This window comes from Dermacentor variabilis, unplaced genomic scaffold (assembly GCF_050947875.1).
Source record: "Dermacentor variabilis isolate Ectoservices unplaced genomic scaffold, ASM5094787v1 scaffold_12, whole genome shotgun sequence".
NCBI classification, from domain to species: domain Eukaryota; kingdom Metazoa; phylum Arthropoda; class Arachnida; order Ixodida; family Ixodidae; genus Dermacentor; species Dermacentor variabilis.
This window is the reverse complement of record NW_027460280.1, coordinates 59709733-59728679: the sequence shown is the minus strand read 5'-3', so window position 1 is coordinate 59728679 and position 18947 is coordinate 59709733. Positions and strand designations below refer to the sequence as shown.

General features: G+C 47.0%; 1 protein-coding gene across 2 annotated transcripts in view; it reads left to right on the top strand.

Annotated features, from left to right (window-relative positions):
• Positions 1-18947, top strand: part of LOC142566124 (Kv channel-interacting protein 4-like) — a 587487-nt gene that overhangs the window by 419579 nt on the left and 148961 nt on the right. Inside the window, exon 1 of one of the 2 annotated variants that reach the window (XM_075676924.1) lies at positions 9239-9671. The exons of the other annotated variant lie outside the window; for it this stretch is intronic. Coding sequence (XP_075533039.1) covers positions 9410-9671 — 262 coding nt within the window. The 5' untranslated portion in view covers positions 9239-9409. Of the gene's footprint in view, positions 1-9238; positions 9672-18947 lie in introns of those variants that run through there. 2 annotated transcript variants of the gene reach the window in all.

The window sequence follows — 18947 nt, the reverse complement described above, 5'->3', positions numbered from 1 at the left end:
CTTGAAGGGCCGCTCCCGCAGACAGTCCACTGGCTCGATCCTGAAGGCTCTATAGGTGCATGTTGTTACAGGTGGTCACCCATTAATATTTCGAGTAATCTCATTAACTCTCTAAAGGGACTACTTCTCGGGGCAAGCTGGTGCTTATATTTCCTAGGTATACTTGATTGCGGTGCGAAATACTTTTCGTGAAAATGGGACAGAAAAAAGAAGACAGTGAAGCGCCAAACTACCAATTGTTGAGTGACAGCCTCAGGAACGTATAGAAAAATAAAAGACAACTTCCGCGCGTGCGCAAAGAGCCAAGGTGTGACGTAGAACAACATGGTCATGATAAGATAACTTGAAGAAAGCACATTTCTGCAGAATACAATAGGAATAAATGTATCGCTGACACAATCACACCCTTTCTTTTTAATATAGAACGCTTCCAACAACTCCCTTGCAGTTTGGTCCCTACTTTTGCTAAGATTCAATACTTGCTCAAAGTATGGCGTACAACGACAGGATTTGCAGTGCGCAGAAAGATGCGCATTTGCATACTTACCAGCACTATTAGCATGCTCCCTCAGTCTGTCGTTAGTGCAACGTCCCGTTTGTCCACTTTTGAGTGATCACGTCTGCTGTGCGCATCTCCGTCGAGGTAAAAAAAGAATTGTTACAGTACGTCTGACTCAGCGCACTTTAAGACTGTGAAGCGTGTAATCAGCTTACTTTGCCTGGAATCGCCTCTGCGCAAGTCACGTGTGCGTATGATGCAGGCGAGTTTTCGCAGTCAACTTGAGAGACTTTTAAAAGCAGTCTACCCTCGGTCTGTCTTACATTCCGTGATTGAGTCCCTGCTGCATAAGCTGAAAGCTAGCGCTTCGAGTGTGCACCGGGTGAACCATAGCCTCAGAAAGGTAGCTACCAGATATGGCATTCCGTTTGTCTTTTTCGGCTCCCAACAAGTTGGCTCGGATTACAAGTTCCCCCGGATTACACGTGATGGGCCGCGGGGCTGCCAGAAGCAGCACGCCAAACCTTTCAGGGACTGTATTGAAGGGGTGGTCCATGAGATATGCCTAGATTGCGGCATGTCCTGCGTTGGACAAACGGGACGTTGTATTAATGACAGATGAGAGAGCACGCTAATAGTATTGGTAAGTGTGACAATGTGCATCTTCCTGCGCACTGTAAAGCCTGTCGTTGTGCGGCATGCTTTGAGCAAGTAGTGAATATTGGCAAAAGTGGGGACCAAACTGCAAGGGAGTTGTTGGAAGTGCTTTATATTAAAAACAAAGGGTCTGATTGTGTCTGCGATACGTATATCCCATTGTATTCTGAAGAAATGTGCTTTCTTCAAAATATGGGGCCCTATAACGTAAAACTATTCCAATATGTTTTTGTTCCCATCTCCTGAGGTCAAACTTGCGCAACCGCCGACGCAAGCATCGGGCGGTCGCCCGCAGAGTTGTCTTAGCAGACCAATCAAACGCTCTCCTCGTTCATGGGAGGCTACTTTTGTTTGCTTGAAAAACGAATAACATTGCCTACACGGAGCGGCTTGTCTTATCTAATTGGCTCCCGAGAAGTGAGGAGCACGCTCATGTGGAGAGGGATTCGATGGGGCCGAGCGACTGCACTGAATGTCGATAACCGGATGAAGAGGGTGGTGCCGGCGTCTGCGATTGGTCCGCTTTCCCTTACTTAGCTTGCGGTGGCTGGTCAAAAATCGCGGCGGCATGCAACGGAAGCTTAAGAATAACGCTAAAACGGATCCTCAGTAAAGAAGAGTTGGCAGAACGAAGTCGTAAACGTGCCGAAAGTGCTCAAAAACGGGACACGGCCACGCAAAAAGTTTTATTACACGCAAATAAACCCATGCTCTCCGGCAGGTGCGAGTAGCCAATGCCTGTGCGTTCGACGGCAGCCATCTTTTATTCCTTTCAGAACGGGGCAGCCTGCGGCTATTCAGAAGAAAATTCAGTTTTGTTCGGCATATTAATGCATCTTTAACGCAAACACGTCACTTTGATGCGGTGAGTGTTTGCGGTGCTGTGACATCGCGTGACGGGCAGGTGAAGTGGGGGCAGCCCGAAAACTTTTGACCGATATCCGAGGGCTAATGGCGAAAGGGCGTCGAATGAGATATAACGTTTTCTTTTGTTCAGTAAAATCTTGCATAATCAGTCTGTACACGTCATATCAGATGGGGAGCTATCACGGTTTTCATGACGTCGCGTGACAGACAGGAGGAGTGGAGGTGGTCCAAAATTGTTTTTGACCAATCGCGGTGGGCTGATTGCAGAAATGGAATAGAAAAGTTTGGAATAGTTTTATGTTATAGCGCCCATGTTCTCATGACCATGTTGTTTACATCACGCCTTGGCTCTCTGCGCACGCGCGGAAATTGTCTTTTTTTTTTCTATACGTTTCTGAGGCTGACATTAAACAGTTGGCAGTTTGGCGCTTCACTGTCTGCTTTTCGCTGTCCCTTTTCACGAAAGGTATTTCGCGCCACAATCAAGTATGCCTAGAAAACATAAACTCTCTAAACGCCTGTGCAATCTTATCGCACGCCGCTCAGGCTCTGGTTAGTCACATTGCACCCAGGCAACGTAGTCAGTCGGTCCGGTTCAGGAATTCGTGCGAACAGAACTCAGCTGCTGAGAGGCCGAAGCCGGCTGTAGCTTTCACAGCGCTGCGCGCTTTTCGCGACGCTGGTTCACAGCCCAACCATCGCACTCGCATGCGAGTCCTGCAAGGACACTATGGCGCGGTTGGTCACGCGATCCCAGGAGTCAGGCCCTTCAGCTTTCATAAAGCGCTTGCAGCATAATATCGATAGCGACTCAGGGCGGTGTCTCGCGACTCGAGCTATAAGGCTGTCTCACGTCGACTGGCGGACCGCTGAAAAATGATCGCAGTCTTTCCTCGCTGGCCTGTTCAATAATCAGGTTTCGTTACGAAGGCGCCGGTTATGAGTGGTTTAGCGGTAGCGCCATAGCCTCGACGAACGCGACCCAACGAGCCGCGGGTCCAACAATTGAAAACCACGCCTCTGACGTACGAGCGGCGTGTATGCGACCGCGTGCACCACTTCACTTTATCTCATTTAGACCTGGTCATTTTATATCGTTCTCTTCTTTCTTTTTTTTTTGCCTCTCCTTTTTCGTCCTCGTTCAAAAGGTCTTCTGACGTGTAACCTCTCTTAATTTGAAACAAAGTGAACTTGAGAAACATTCCTACAACGCGCTCCTCTTTTGGCCGCTTTTTTTTTATATACCACGGCAGAATCACACCATTACTGTGCATTCTTCATGCACTCTCATGTGTGAAAATTTTATTTCTTTGAATTTGTCGTGCTTATTCCTGAGCACTTAGCATCGTCAACGCACGAATGCTTGACTATTCAATAGGACAATGCTTTATCCTCAACAACATTTAATTACCCCTTTCACCATTCCCCTCCGCCCCGCTTTTTTTTTCCTTAGTCAAATTTTGTGTGTGTTTGCTTGTATGCCAGTGATATTGATCATTACGAGCAGCATCAGGGGTATCCGGGAGTGCATTTTTTATCGCACTCCTACACATCCTGTTCGCTATCGTATATTGTCCCTTATAAAATCGTAAAGGAGCTCACATGCCATAGCGTTACATGTAGCGCTATTGGAGTGCGAGCTTACTTACACTTTTGCTTATAGAATGGGTGCAGAATTGCATACAAACTGAAGGCTGAACACAGCTGGAGTTTTATTGTAGTCACTGCAAATATTTATTTTGTTTTCCTCTTGAACATTGGCAAATTTGAGCTTAAGCATAAGCCATGTCAGCCAAATTCAGAGGCTCATGAGCGCTGTTCTTGTGCACAGAACGAAGTGCCCTCAACGTAATTCCCTGTGGGGTTATCGTCTATCGGGACAGTGATTCTGCACCGCTGTATAGTTAAGCACCTTTATGACGAAGTGCTCGGGACCAGCAATATCGTTCGTTACATAAGCCACTTCACTATAAAGATCGCGCCCCGTACCCCTCACCATAGTGCATGCTAAGCACGCTCGACGAAGGAAACTTTGAACATGAATTCGAGAGAGACTTTTTGAAATGAGTCCAATTTTGTTCGTGTGTACACTTTGGGAGAGTGTACGACTGCAGGCGACCTTACTTCACCGAGGTTCGCAGCATTCTCCGCGGCGAAACGCAAAAGACGTGCAAAGTCTAAAGCTGCAGATTGCCGAATGCCGTTGTCACCTACCTAGCGGTCAAAATTGTCGGTTTGTTAGTAGGAGTCTTCATCACTATTGCCTTCGTTTGACGTTCGCGTCCTTTCCGCCTTACATGGCTTTGAAGACGTCATCGGTCACGCCAGCTACTATTACATCATCACGTCGTCATCAACTGCGGCATATTCGTGCGTCATCGCACCCATTCATGCATTACAACAAGCAGCGTAGGAGTTTCGCGATTCCTAAACCAGTGCAGCAGCATTTCGGCAGGCTCGTCAAGTGCGTCGCTGGCGCTGCCATTAGCGCCAGCACAGAGCGCAGCTTGGTGACGTCTATGTAAGGCAGTGACGGCACCGCTACGGTTCGTTCTTTGTAAAGCAACAAATCAGCCGTCGTCGGGGACGCCTAAATTCCTTCCTTATACAGGCACATTCCTTGTAGTGGTCTTAGTTGTAGAGGCGTTCACAATACATGTTTATTTATCATATCCAGCTTTTCTCGACAAGAGAGTTTAGTTCGCGTGAGTGCCACCACGTGGCGTACTGACATTAAGCTATTCAAACTTCCCGCGGTGACGTGTGATGACGTCAACAAAAGAACAATAAAATAATTAAAAGCTATCCCTGCGCATTGAACTTCCCCACAATGCTTTCCAGCCGGCGTTATCAGTGTTATTGATAAAGCGTAGCCTCTCGTCGCCTGCAAATGACTTATCATTCTAAGAGAGTTTAGTCGCGACGAGCGATGATGGATTCTGGGCTTTTGATACGGTTCTTTTTTTTTCTTTTTTCCCTTTTGATGCTACGGAGTAAACTAGCTAGGCTAACCGTCAGAAGCACTCCGTGGCAGCCTTTCTTCAGTCGGCACACATTGTTAACGTCCGAACATCGCACAGCGTCTACGAGAGACGCCGTCGTGGACGGCTTTTGATTTTGACCTATCGATTTCGTTAAGGTGCCCCAGATTATTTCACTAGCGACTTTGCTATCCGCACTCACGTGCTACTGCCGCAGCTGCAAATTGAGATGTGCTTAAGTATTAAGACATATACGTGGATATGTTGGTTTTGCACCTTGACGCAACAGTCACGACACAAGAATTGAGCAAACTGTCTCTGTGCCGTCGTCCGTAAGCATGCTATGGCTGAAGCTGCTTGCAATATTTCGTCACATTTACTTGCGACCTGGCCAGGTCGCAAGTAAATGTATGTCGTACCCTTGGGTATGACATATACAGTACTTAAAGTTAGTTTCCAAGGTAGTCTCCTATGACGGTTATCCACGTGCGTGAAGAAAGACCACTATTTAAAATTATTGGGCGGTAATATATGCGGAATTTGTATGTTCTCCATATTGTCTACCATGTTGTTGTTCCGCCTTTATAATATAGCCGCAATGTAGACTAGCATTTATCGAACGCCATAAAGGCTACCCACATACTCAAAGACTTCGCTCACAGCTCCTGACAAAGAGTTGTGCGACTGCCAAGGACATCCTTAACGAATGTTACATAACACCATTATGGGATTTTCCGTGCCAAAACTACGGTCTCATTACGAGGCACGTCGTAGGGGGGGATTCGAGAATAATTTAGACCACTTGGGGTTCTTTAACACGTGCCTAACCCTAAGTACACGGGTGATTTCGGATTTCACACCCATCGAAATACGGCTGCCGTGGCTGGGATTCAATCCCGAGACGTCGTGATTAGCAGCCAAACCCAATATAAGCTAAGCAACTACGGAGGGGAAGGAATGTTGGGAGTTCGAGGAAGGTGACCGTCGGCACGGGAGACAATTTGTTCCCATCCTCATTGCACGAGAATCGGTACCAGCCGTCGAATAATTACACCGTAGAATGCACTGTATTTAATGTGATGGAGTCCGCGTCCAATATTTCAGACCCGAATCACCCTGTAACAACTGACGACCAGGCATCTCGCTTATAAGTGCAGTCGCCTGATAGTTTTCGGGAGCTGGCGTCGGCCTCTTTTCAACAATTGCCGCTATTCTCGCCTTATTTTGCACCATCGGGTTTCAGCGGAACGGCTTCAACAGCCAATTTATTTTTGCCAAAATTTGGCCACCCTGTCAACGTTATGGTTTCTTATTTTTAGGTGAACTTTTATATTTATGCTAATGCTATCCTGAGATTTCCAGCTGTTTCACCTTTCCCAAAATGCCCGCATTATTGTCGGCCTCTGTTCATATTTTGGAGGATTTTAATAGACGAAACCATTGCATGGCCCCCTGACCACGCTGCTCAAAAAATCATTTTATTTCCCTGAGTTCTTGTGGAAGCTTCTACCTTCTTGCCGTTTATCAAGCTCCTGGTTTTCCTGTCACTTGTATCCCATTTTGACGACTACAATCCCACGGAAGTTGGCAACGATATAATGTCCATGGGATTAAAGCCGTTTAAATCAATTCTACCGTGGACACGACAGCCGCTTTTGCTCTCTGTGAATGCAAATATTGCATTAATGAGCGCCATTCTTAAGCATATAAATTGATAGTCTAAAAAAACTTATGCGGATCTCACGTATGTGCAAATTGATGTAAGCGAAGCTATCTGTGTTGTTTGTTGTCATTGTCATACGTAATCTCCACAAAGTAGTCAGGCACCCTCCAATGAAGTGCTGTCAATGTTTGCCTGATTACGCCCGCCATTGTGATGCAAATAAACGTAACTTCAACTCATTTTCTCAGAAATAAACGCTGACGTCATCCTGAACAAGATCATCAAGCGCCGTAGTGCTCGATCTTATGATACCCCTATTCGCAAGCTTATTTTCGTGTGTGTGTGTGTGTGTGTGTGTGTGTGTGTGTGTGTTTCGGGGGAGGGGGGGGCTCACATCTACGTGGCGATAAAAAAAAGGTCACGGCATAGAACCCGCAGCCAGCATGACGCGGAACGATAGGTGCGAGTGATTAAACGACTCGGCCACAGATTCCAACGTTGCCGCAAGTGGTAAGCTCGGGTTTTTATAGGTACCACGTGAACTTTCACGACGGCGTGTCAAAAATCACTTTTTGGGAACAGTGTTACGCTATGTGTAGGGTATCGAGATAGGCATCAATCGAAAGCTGAGTCTCCGGACTACATACGCTGCAGCGACTTTTACGATAGACGCCATAGTTTTATCACAGCTACCATTTTTGTCTCGAAAATCCAGTACAAATTTTCGTCCTTTCCATAGGCTGCCATTGCTGAATCCTCAACCTCTCTGGGAACAGAATTCTTGCTTGACACAGCGTGATCACTGCATTTGGCTCATGTGGATTGTCTTCCAGAACATGTCTGTCACCTGCCTTTCTTAATAATCGACCTACAGCTTTTGTTATTCGCGAAAAACCCGCTCGTTCCATTGAAAACACTCTAGCTTCGTGCCGGGGCCGCTTGGGGCGCTAGGTGGTACGTGTCCGGAAAAGCTGGATATGTTTATTTGTTTGGTTTGCACAGACACAAAGAAAAACACACATAGAAGAGGAAGAGAGCTAGCTGGCAACTGCCACCAGGAGGGCACAGCGCCTGCCGGCTACTAGAAGAGAAATGGTATACGTAGAAAAGGAATAAGTGAGTGACAGGAGATATACTAAGAGAGAGAGAGAGATAATTAAAAAGGAAAATGGGGAGGAGGGGAGTGAAGAACAACGGAAGAATAAAACATGCATGCGCGTCAAACACTCATGGGGCGGCACTTAACGTCCGGCAAATGGTCCACAAAATAGCACAAAATTGGAGCAAAATGGTAGGCTATAATCGGGAATCTATATTTGTAGCCTACAAAAGTGCTGCATAATAAAGGCAGAAATTCTGACGGGACATAATCGATGCATCGTTATGCAGGTTATGCGTTCGTTGTAGAGACGTTCGACTGCAATCGGTAGAGTACGAAGCACAAGTCAAATTAGTCGCTTCGTAATCAGCGTTCAAGACAGTCGGGGCAGCGTGACCTCCTGGATTCGCTCAACCTTATTAGTGTGACTTTGAGCGTGTACGCTATCCGAGTGTCAGGCAATAAGAGTACACGAGGCAATAAATGTATCAGTGGACGGAGTAACCGGCTCCCGTAGCATTTTTGTTGGCTCGTAGGAAATCAATCAACTCGCACACTCATAGATGATGTCGCTTGCAGGGTTTGTGGTCGCAGGGAACTTAAATCGCTGTCAATGGAGAAAAAAAAAAATACAGCTATGTTCGAAGTGCGCATATGTCGCCTGCCACAGTGGGTCCCCAAAAGCTCTGCATTTGTTTAAAAGATAACAAAACCATGAAATATTATGTCTGAGTTTTAGGAGCATGCGAATATTCAAAACTTCCGAATAACGAATCGAATATTTCCCTTTTCGATTCGCTCTTGGAGTCCAGTACTCGCTATTCGTACATACAAATATATATCGGATAGTTTTCGAATATTTCAAATCGCCAAATGTGCGCCATCACGCACGAAATTGGAACAAGTGTGCGATAAACTTCATCTCGGCAGCCAAAGCAGATATAAAACAATATAAGTTACGTAGTTGAGCACGCTGCGTCGCTCAGAAAGCCAGAAGTTTCTGGCTAGACCGCCATCATTCGCGCTAACCAATGATTCCTCAGTATGCAGAGAAACTGTTTATTTGCTTTTGATGCTCTGTATGTATTCGATTCGGCCTCCAAAATTGCTGTTCGCACTACCCTACTGAAGTTCCTCAAGTGTGCATTGAATTTCGGTTCGAGCAGTGTGTCACAAGATTGGTGCTCTTATGCATTGTGACACGTATGCAACGTAATAAGGCAACTACAATACGTAGACGTCACACTGAAACTGCAAAACAAACGTGTGACATCGTGAACGCGAAAGGAAAGCTCAGAGCAAGCCTTCCAATGCCTGCGAGCGGAACGTCCTCCGTTCGGGACGCTGCCAGCCGCCGCCGCCGCAAAAGCAGCGTGCTCTCTTCCGCCGTTTCCCCCCAAATGCGCGGACAAGCTCCTCTAGCGTCACGCCGGCGCGTGGCTGCGTCGACGTCGTCGGAGCGCGCGCGCGTGCTCCCGCCGGTCACGTGGTGCCCGTGGCCGGCTGGGAGCGAGGCTGGGGGCCCGCGCGCACTCAACAAGTGGGGGCGGCGCGCGCGAGTGCGGCGTCGGCAGCAGCGCGGTCCGGGTCTCGCCACAAGCGTCCAGCAGTGTCGCGGGCCGCGCGGGCCGCTCGGCCCCGACATGTACGGCATGGTGTCCTCGCAGTCGGGCGGCAAGGGCCGCTCGATGCGCAGACACCAGCTTTCCAGGCAACGCACCTCGCACTCCCTCGGAGGCGCGCCCTCGGGGGGAAGTCCCCGGGCCACGCCGGGATGCAGCGGCGCCGGACAGCAGACGGCGTCGCCCGCGCGTTCCCTGTCGCACCGGGGCGGACAACACAACGTGTACGGTCGGCTTGTCGGCTTCTTGAAGCACACTTGGACGGGATTCACCATGGCCGTAGGTAAGCATCTGTTGCAGTCGGTGCTCCACAAGGATCGCGCCGGTCATACTGTAGCGTCGCGATTTCAGTGAGCAGTAGAGCTGCATAAGTTCAGCGAAAAGAAGGGGGGGAAAAGCACGCAAATAGCAACTGTATGCTATCTTTGATAACGCACTGAACTCAGTCCAGCGAATGTAGAAACACGAATGCAACGCTCGTGCTATGGTTTGTTGGGACTGCACGACCTGTGAATGAGCGAGGCTGGGACAAGTGGGGAAGTTTATGCTGTGAGGAGCCACTATAAGCGGGAAAACAGACAAACTACTTTTCATGTGTGAGATTTTTGTTTTTTAGAGTTTTGAATGATTGTATGAATAAGAATTTGCCGTATGGACTTTGCCTTTGATTTGACTTTCATATCTTTGCAATATAAATCTAAGAAAAGAGTAACCACGGGAGGATGTGGCTAGCCAGAAAACAGTGACTACTCTTGTGTCTTTCACCGACTTGAGAATTTTTTTGCTTTTTTGTGTTTTTTTTTTAAATGACAGCGTCTTTCTTTTTATGGTCACAATTGTAGGAGAGCAACTTTACACGGTACGAGACGAATCGTGTGGCGAGATTTTTTGCTCGATCCGCCGTAGGCGATTGCGATTGGTCCAACATAATGTTCCTCCAAATTCCTTCCGTACAAATCGCTGATTGATGATGTTTTATTAGTTTTGTGCGCGCATCTGTGACGGATAACGGTCGAAAGCTGGCGTCGGCGCAGCGTCTGACCTTGACCCACTGCCGTCGACGCCAGCTTGAAAGCTATAGATGTTGTGAGCGCCATTTGACTCTTGCCTTTACTCCCAACTAATGGCTTTGTTAACTGCTTCTCTTACGCTAGCACATTATAGTAAGTATTACTTTCATCTCGCTTGCTACTTCGTGTGCATGGATCTGTGCATGGCCCGCCGCGCGGAGTTCTCCACTTCGGCGGCGTTTTCTCCGCAGCACGGGCAGGTCGTGCAGACGAGAACTGCATGAACGTGTTGTGCAATCGTGTAGGCAGGAAAGTGAACCAGACGTAAAGCAAGCTCAGTCCGTTAGGATGACAGAAGCGAAGCGCGGCATGAACATGGCTAGGCCGTTTCAAAAAAAGTTGTGCAACTCGTTTCGTGTATGTTGTGTGAACTATATGTTCCCTCCTCGGCTTTTTATAAACTGTCTTCCTTAGGGCCCGTGTTTTTTTTTCTTCTTCCTTTCTGTCTTTCTTTGTGGCCAAGTTGGCTTTTTCTGCCTTCATCCAGATGACGGCACTGGTCATCTTTCTAACAAAGGCGTAAGGTCTGAATGCGCGCATACGCTAGCGCGTAACAGTTGCACGAGAACGTAATCGACATCTCCCGTGTCTGGCCAAACAGAAGCTGTTCGCGCCATCGGCTAGCTTTTAAAATGCCTGTGCCGTCATTATTTGACATGTAATTTGAGACGAAACCGGCTTAACAGGTCAGTCGCTCATGTGCACATACGGCGCCAAAAAAAAAAATAATAATAATTAAGAGCGAGCGAGAGCGAAACTTTAAAACTATCGCAATATATTTTCGTGACTTTCGCGAAAGCGCACAAGAGCTGTTAGTCCTAAAGACATCGCACAAATAAAGGGCAATTTTATGACTCGAACTAAAATTGTTATATACTTCATTTTCTGACACATATTTAGGCAGGTTGTCGGTTTTTGGTGTGCAGGGCTATGGAATGACCCAGCTTCATTAGCGAGAATGAACGCAAACGTCAAGTTTGCACATTCGTAATGAACGAAAATGTAAGCAGGCTTCACTGAAATATTCTGGCCGCAGTTTATAAGAACAAAGGTACCACTTGAACAGCCGAAAGAAGCACCGTCGAAAGCTTCAAGAGACAAGGCTGCCATGTACAGAACAAAGAAATGAGCCATACAGAATGTGACAGCGCGGTCACGCATTTTAGCGAGTTATTTGCATCCAAAAGGGAAGCGAGAATTTTGTTATTCCGAAATACTTAGCATGCTAGCCTTCAGGCCTATGTGCATGTAAGCGCTGGGTACATAAGTGCAAAGAACGCAAATACGTGCTTTTAGAAAGATTATTCCGGCTGGCCTCCTTCGAGATCGTAAAGTACGTTCAATAAGCTCCGATAATCGCCGCCGCTTCGCGTTTTTAACGCGCAGCCAGCATTGAACGGGCACGGCAACGGCTTGCCTCACAGTGCAACTGCGACGACCCCGAGAGAGCGATAGGACGAAAAGAACATATTTGCATTTATAGGGGAAGTGATTCTAGTCAAAGTAAGCTGCTATATTTCTTTTTCGCATGTCCTCACCAATATAAATATTTCCGCAATGCATACTTGTGCAAACTCACCGCTTGTGCAAACAATAGGGACAAGGGCTAGTTGCTCCCTTTTTTCTTCCTCTGCTCCCCTTGCCCCCTCCCCCCCTTTTACTTTTCTTTATTATTGTAGTGTGTAGTCTGCGTGCGTGTGCCATGAGTGATGATATGCGCGCAAATACATTCTCCATTCCATAAAAACTTCGGCTTTTATTTCTTTCCTGACGCGTTCCCCATGTCGTCTATGGCGCTGCTGTTTTCCATAGTAATAGCTTTACCTAAATTATACGCCTGCTCCTCTATAAAAACACGCCATATGTGGAGTATGTCAAGAAATAATGAACAAACCTTTAATAAACTTTCTTACTTTCAGCCAGCAAGTGGCGCGCTTTCCCTTGAGACGTGTTTGCCAGCATGTGCACTTTAGTGAGGAAGCATTTTTTTTTATTGCAGCTAATATAAGAGACCAGGCATAATCACGCTGTAGAGAACGACGATCACTTTTTCTCACTGACGTATTTAAACAGGCTAATTGTTAGTGAGAACGCACTATGCGCGCGCACATACATCGTGGCAAGATGAGTAACGTGAGTTGGCCCGAAGAGACGCAGAAAGCACAAGGTGTCCCTAGTGTGGCCCAAAATGTGCGTGTCCACAGAACATGAGTACTTACGCTTACTGAGATAGTGCATATCCAGCCAAGCAAAGACACCCTACGGAAAAAGAAATATAACAATTGAAGGGAAGTTAAGGCATGCCAGACTGCTTTCATGTACCTACTAAACGTTACGCATATCTCAAAACACTGTGGTCGCATTAACCCGTTTGGAACATGTAGAGACTTCTCCCGAATGTAAAGAAATATTGCCATGCAGTAGACCTATGCTTCTAAAGCAATTATCTGAGCTCATGATACCGATATTCGAGAGTGCTTGCTGTTGGGATAGTTGGTACATCGTATTTCATCATGTACCAGTGTAACGGCGACTCCTTGTCGTTGTTTCGTTAGTTTGCGCTCTAAATCCGCACTATTAAACTCCAACTGAGGGAACGCGCTATATGGAACATCGTGTGAGGTCCTTTAGAAAGCATCGCGACAATGTAAGTGGTTTACCTCAACTGAATTGCGCGGATGAGCACGATTTCATGATTCCAGTTTTAGACAATCGGATGGCTGGATTGCGAGGGTCGCACAACGCAAAATAGGAAGAAGAAAAAACGACTGGTGAGATTTACAGCGCATTAAGGAACCATATACATTCAAAATTAATTAAGTAATCGCCGTTACGGCGCACCTTGAAGACCCAGTGCAGCTGTGGAACATTCAAAACGAATAAATCGGCCAACCAACCTAAGTATACATCCTAGCATGGGAACTCGTGAGTTCTTCCGTATTACTCACCTTCCTGCTAGAAAACAAGAGATTTTGTGCCGTTTGTTGTCGAAACGGCGTGCGTTGGCTCCGTTTTTGTATTGTAATATTCATGAGATTTCTCTACAATTGGCTCTATTTTTGTTTGTGTGCATGTCCAAACTGGCATCCTTTATTCTTTTTCACCTGAAGAGAAATGGTGACAAATATTTTTGTTTTTTGCGTGTTCTACTTTGAAAGAATACCCGGAGCCGGAGGCGAATCCGAATTCAGGTGCTTTAGCGATCAGTTCAGGACCACTTACCTATGTGCTGTCGTTTTCAATTCTCCTGCAAATGCTGGCGACCTCGTCCTTCTGTACTTTGAAAGCTGAACGACTCTTGACATCAAACTTTGAGATGCGACAGTGGCAATTGTTTCACTCTCGAGATTTTCTTTTGTCCCATAAGAACCAGGGAATGGTTCTGTAGAGCCGGAAATGGTGCGAAAGTTCTCCTCTCTATAGGGATCAAATCACAGTGCGCGGAGAAGTCGCGCAAATGGTGAGGCCTTTCTTCCCGGAATATACAAAAACTCAGCCTTTATTATGCCGCAGGCAGTCAGAAAGAATCTATCGACCTGGCCGCCGACTCCGTAGAACGATTTTTGCATCCACCCTCAAGGTAAAATTCAAACCCCCGTTCATATATTTTCTCCTACTTTCAATATTGCCCTATGTGCGCGTTTCTGTCGAACACTTTGTTTAGTTTGGTTCTCCTGAATGCCGCCTCCCGCCTTTTACTCATTCTATCATCACCTTAAACATCAATGGTTTGATTACACGAAGCTTACTTTCTTAGGGTAGCCAAGTAAAATTCACCATTTTCTTACTTTCTTAGGCTAGCCAAGTAAAATTCAGCATTTATTTTCTCACTAAAAATGTATACTACAAGAGATACAGTTCGCTGCCACCAAAAAGTGTGCTGTCGCATTCTGTGGAACATTTGCATGCACTTTCAGGCACATGCGCCTCATTCAAACGAGGTCTAAATTCAAGGCGCAAACGACTGAATGCGACTCAGTGGCTGCACGTGTTCTCCGAGAGTTCGTGCATTCCCCATTTCAAGACTTCAGTGTTAGAATCTAATTATTTACTTTCATAAGCCCAAATAAATTACCGCATTCTGGTTCTATCGTGGCAAAGACCTTTATGAGGAGCATTGAAACCTTGAGCTGTGTTCAAACGAACCGCTCGTTTCGCTATGTCCTTTTTCGTGAGGCGCATTCTTGGACTATACTTCACAATATGCGCCTGATAGCAGCTCTTGTGCATGTTGTCTTTCGATACGCCGCTATGAGAGAGAGAGAGGAAAGGCAGGGAGGTTAACCAGATATTAGTCTCCGGTTTGCTACCCTACACTGGGGTCGAGTGATAGAGGTTAGAAAGAGGACAGAGAGGAAAGGCTATAATGTGCACTGCAGTTATACGGAGAAGTTGCGTCACGTGGTGTCTCCAACCTCGTTTCTTGTTCGCTCCGTCTCCCTCGCCTTCTGCCTGTCCGCTGCTCTTACATGGCCCACGATAACCACGCGGTCAGCGTCCCTCCTCGTACGTTCCGGTTCAAGAAGAACGTCAGAGCCTTGTTCTACGTGGAACCGTAGCAGTACGAGATGTAAGCAGTCGATGACCCCGTACACGGCAGCCACGACGCAGAAGGCAAATATCTCCTGCACGCTTGTGAACAGACGAAATGTCCGCAAAACCACTGGGCGCCTCGCGCGCATTATTCCTTGTGCTTGCCGTTTCAATACCGCGCACATTCTGGCTCGCTCCGTTTGTAGAACCAATCCATAACGTACCTAGAGCGTGCCAGTGAGCACTAATAAAAACGGCGGGCATTCGTGAGCGTGGATTATCGCTTGAAAGCTATTCCATACGGTGAGCACTCCTTCAAAGCTCCTTATTTTGCTTCCTCTCTGCCTGCTCCCATCCTCCTGCATCGATATAGCGCGTTCTCACAACGCGACATAAAAGCTTCTCCGAGGAAAGCCACCCTCAATAGTGCCGTCGAAAATGGACTCCAGTGTGGCTTACGCAACCATCGTGTTTTCGCACTCTCTCAGTTGTCGTTTCCTGAATAACAGGGGCGTTTCGCTGAGTGCGCTCACTCTGATATTCGCAAACGCCGCCGCTCCACCACCCTCTCCCCTCTAGAGAAAGAAGGAAAATGAAACCGCCGAATTAGGGACGGGTGAATAAAAATATCAGCCTTACAGACAATAGTTATCGCCATCAGCTCTATGAACGTGCGCATTGTCATTGGTTCTTTGTGTTAGCTCTGCGCTTGCGCCGCTCGAATAATATGGGCCCTGTACATTGTCCCGCCGCAGACGACGAAATGATGAGATCTAAAAGCAAGGATGCACAAAAATAAACTGGCTTGCTGTCACTATTGCAAGTACCATGCATTCAAAATTAAATTTTTTACTGGCTTTGCTTAAAGAGGGAGGTGAGCTATGGAAATGCAGGTCGCACAGAGGTACTAGGTTCTGCGGCGGAAAATTGTAGTCATCTAGTAATAAACCAAAACTCATTATTTTTTATTTATGCGTCTAAGGCGCTGATTTGTGTCGGAAATTTGAACAGCGCCGTATTCTAACGCCAGTTCATTTTGTTTGATTCTTCCGCAAGGATCGCCTTCCAAGACAGTCGTCCCCCGTGACTCAGTTGCGGCTAAAAATCGCAATCTGAGGTGGAATTGTCACCGCAATCTGTCTTATCAGTGTAGTCGAACTCGTCGCGTATTTCGTGCCCACCTGGAAGCAGGGCCAAGCTAATAACAGATCATCTATCATGCTCACCTAGCGAAAAGAAGAAACTGCCGCATATATAGCTGCACCGCTATTAGGGATGAACTGCAGAAGCGCACGCAGTTGGGCTGGTTGGTTCATGACCGGAGTGGAAACAGCGCGACATAGCAGGACATGAGGCGTTGTTGTCTGTCCCTTTCTCGCGTCCATTTATTTTGGCCCCTTTCCGTTATTATTACTCTGTTAGGCTCATCCTTGCGGTGAGATTCTTGCCCCGTAATATATGAAAATAGCTGTACTGGGTGATACAGTTCGGCATGAATATTTCGGAGAGCGAGCCCTGTAGAATACATCAAACAAGAGGAACTTGTCTTAGGACACGACTGTCACCAAGCTTCCAGTATAAATGCACGATGCAAGCGCTAAAATTAAGGAGTCTGTTACTTCAGCGCATTCACTTTCTGGTCGCAATTTCCCGTATAAAATGTTTTCCGCCGAGGAGGATCACGCTTCAATGGAAGCGCAGTTCTGTATCTCACGTAGAGCTCATATCAAATTCAAGAAAGTACAACTCTGAAGGCACCGTATGCGTCCATATAAATATATAATTTTACTGGCGCCTGATCAAAAGCATCGGGTACTTTAATTCTTTTTCCTCACACCATAGGAGATATCATTAGCGCACGTTGGTTCTGTCTAAATAGATTTGGCTGTAGTGAATCAGTTGGAGAGGTTGGAAACACGTGCCAGTGTAGCTACATTGGAACAAGTCAAGAACAAGAGAACACTCCCTAGTTTTCTTTTCTTTCATTTTCTTCTTTTCTTTCTTTTTCTTTTTTTCAGACGTGTTAGCTTATGTCAGCAGGTTTTCCCCTAACAGTCGGCTTAGGCTAGGCAATAACTGTACATGTAAAATCTCACTAGTATATGTTAATAAAGAATTGAAAATATAAGCTTGTATTTTCAGTACTGAATGATTTTATTTTTAAAGGAAAGTGCGAATTTTCGTAATACAAGTCGCCGTAAGCGAAAAAAGAAGGGCTACTTCACAGTTGGGCTATTTTGGGGTTAATATATTATCTGGTCCAATGTATTCAATACTTGAAAGAAACAGCGAAGAGAGCCAACTTAATTGACAGCAATTACGTGCACCTTTACGTGGCCCGGCGTTCATTTTTTTGTGTTCTTCTCACATCCCCAAGAGCGACCACATACGGCTCGCCGATGCTCCCCCGCTGTTGACCCGTTCGAGAGCAGAGAGAGGCGCGTGTAAGGGAGCATTCCAGAGTGGCAGCTGATTGCCAGTATTGCATTACCGTGCGCCTTCCTGCCCAGCGCTTTCTCTTTTGTTCTCACGCGCGGCCCCTTTTCGTCAAGCCGCGCTTCTGCAGTTGTAGTCCCACGGCAAGCAAGCGACGCCCCGGGGCTGCCTCGCGTATTTGCCGTAACGTCAAGCTAGCGCCTACAGCTGCCGACGGGCCATTATGGCGCCGAAGGCAGGCCTAACGGAGGAAAGAGCTACTCCCACGTCGGCTGGGCGGGGTAAACATGGCCGCTGCACTAACACGTCTTCGGTGGTGACCTGGCGACTGCAGCGTTGAGGCCTTGCAGCGGTGATCGATGCGAGAATTCTGTGGTCAAATTGAAATCTTGTTCACGTGGACTAGGCGTGGGTTCACTGCAAGCCCGTTAACTTTCGAGCACCTTGTTGGACCGAATTAACACAGGCGTGGCATTGTGGTTGGGCACTTTTCCTGGTCGTCTGCCCAATATGGGATTTCCCTTCAATATCGGCCACGTAGCAGTCGCCATTCTATGGTGGGAGTCCCATTTGCAGTACCTTGTTTGAGGTCCGGTGCAATCTGATGCGGCGTCATTTACTCGCAGTCAGCTGCCCAGCGGAATGACAAGTCGGTGTGCACAGCCGCTTCTGGTGATGATGTCGGGAACGCCGCGCTCGGGCATGTGGGTCAAGCGACGCTATCGCTACCGAGGGCTGTTGCCATTACGTAATCGATACTTGAAAGGCAAGCGGATATTTTTTGTGCACCCGGATTAATCGCTCGCGCCTCACGTGTATGCATTAAGTTGTTCCAATGTGCAGTAATAGCATATCGTGCGATGCGTAGTTCCTTATCAAAACACAGGTTCAGCGGCTTGTACCGCAGCCAGGTCTATAAAGACGTGGCTGCAGTACAAGCCGCTGAACGGACCTAAAATACGTGGAGAAGAAAAATGCTGTCGAATCGCGGAGTCACGTTGCCTAACTTGTATGTCGATATTGCAGCCTCCGAAGGCATGGCGATGTGCGGAAGGCGCGGCTGAAATGGGCAGGATTTGCGGGAAACCTTAATCTCTTGGAAGATTTACTGGCGGCGTGAAGGAAAACTGTGATTGCAGCGACACCATCACAAGCTAAGTTTTCATTTGGTGGGAAATGCGAAAAGGTGCAGTGAAAGCCGTTTGGCAAGCTGCTTGAAAGCGCAAGCTTGCGCCGTCATTAGACTCTATATGCGCCGTATCGAAATGTTGCCTGGCATTGATATTTTTTTTTTCTGATGGCGTTGATGTCTGCAGGATAAACAGGAAATATACGTGTTTGCAAACCATTTCGGCGGCTTACATCTCGCTCCTGCGATTCGCAATGTTGCTCTGATCTTACTGTCGTTGGTCCTTATCTATATATACGAATACGTGCGTCAGAAAAATGACTCTCACCAATTCCGATGACCCTGCAAATATAAATTTACAGTGAAGCTCAAGACTTATTTGCGCGACTTT